Raw genomic sequence first — 1,586 nt, forward strand, 5'->3', positions numbered from 1 at the left:
GTGCTTGATTTCAAGCAGATGCAGCCAGCCGTTTGGAATCCACTTTCAGAATGAAGATGCATTTGTAAGTTGATCCTCAGAAGACTCTGCCACGTCTTACTAGGAGTTTTCGCTGCATGTATGCCAGTAGAAGATGTTGAAGGTCGCTGCAGCAAAGCCAAGAGTGGAAGGGAGAGTGGTATATGGCACCAAAGGAATTACTGCTTGTCCATCAGAGGTATGGCTATGAATCAGTCCTACTGGGGCACTGAAGGCTATACCACTGTGCAGACTGTGTTCAGAGTCGTGTCAAACCGCACAGCCTTCGCTTCTGTGGGTTTTAAGTTTGTATCATACATGGGGTTTTCAAATGAAGCTTGTCCATTGCTGTTTTCATGTCCGGCATAGCCATTGTACTGAACTTTTGGTCTGGTTCTAAAGTGAAAAGGAACAAACAATTAGAACCCTGATTTCCTTAAAAGAAACGTAACTATTGAAATTATTTGCGTCAGCTGACTCCTGAAGGAGCACGGAGTAACACGTGGAAGATTGTGCGTCGTGACAGGCAACGGTGCACATATTCACACGTTAGAGTTTATCTTTAATTGGCGGTTGACATTATAAAGATGGGTTTAAAACACTGAAGCAATTTCTAAAATTGAAAAACTATCTAGGCTTCCCACAAATAATACTGGTGAAATAGGAAGATTGGAATCAGATTATGGTTTCGAGATCCACGTAGGCTCTATAAATTATGTGACCTTGGTTACCTCATTTCACTGTCTCACTCTTTGTCAAATAAGAATGCTGAATATCTTTTAGGCCTGCCAAGATTAAACGCAGTTTCAAACATAAAACTTTTAGTTCAATGTCAATACTGATATTCATTGAATATTAGCTACTCTTGTAATGTAGTTGTCTCTGGTGAGCTAAAAATGAGTCAATTATAGAAAATAAATCATGTTCAATATATTAAACCATTATTTACATATTTTAAAAGAAAGTCAAAAGAAAATCTCTACATGCAATCTATGATTAGAGAAGTAAGGGGATTTTTTTGACAGAAAAGACCTAATGATCATCTCGTCTGGCCCCCTCTCCCCGCTGTCTTTTTCCCTAGAAAAAAATACATAAGAAAATATGACGAGTGGTAAAGACAGAACTTAAATGTGAATAACCACACTAGCAAAAACTCTTGATTTTGGCTGTAAAGAAACTTCTGTTTTAGTAACTGACCAGCAGGTTTTCCTAAGTTACAATATGTTCACTAAAAAACAGAGAAACAAAAAGTGTGTGACCCTTGTAAAACCAGGTTCCTGTCAGCAGAAAAGCAGTTTGCTACTGCCCTAGGAATTGGAGACATCTTTGACACTGAACTGGGAAAATACTCCAGCAGCAGAAGTTAGTAAGTAAATTCAGTCAAATGTTAGTGAAGCTAAGACCTGGCTAAAATCTTCATTTAGCCACCCAGCTCACGAGATGCCACTGTTCCCACATGGAGAGGGAAATGCTACAGGGTTCGATTAGATAAAAACCAGACTGCGAAGAAATAAATGTATGCAGAGGAATCCTGTGGAGGGCCTGAGTCAGGAACTCAGGCTCTGCAT

The 1,586-nt window shown here is 39.5% G+C and overlaps 1 protein-coding gene across 1 annotated transcript in view; it reads right to left on the bottom strand.

Annotated features, from left to right (window-relative positions):
- Positions 1-254: 254 nt before the first annotated feature.
- Positions 255-1,586, bottom strand: part of LOC101344436 (CUB and sushi domain-containing protein 1-like) — a 1,691,327-nt gene continuing 1,689,995 nt past the window's right edge. The window contains exon 60 of the mRNA XM_023743077.1: positions 255-414. Coding sequence (XP_023598845.1) covers positions 255-414 — 160 coding nt within the window. The remainder of the gene's footprint in view (positions 415-1,586) is intronic.

Source organism: Trichechus manatus, unplaced genomic scaffold (assembly GCF_000243295.1).
Source record: "Trichechus manatus latirostris isolate Lorelei unplaced genomic scaffold, TriManLat1.0 scaffold00234, whole genome shotgun sequence".
Lineage (NCBI taxonomy): Eukaryota > Metazoa > Chordata > Mammalia > Sirenia > Trichechidae > Trichechus > Trichechus manatus.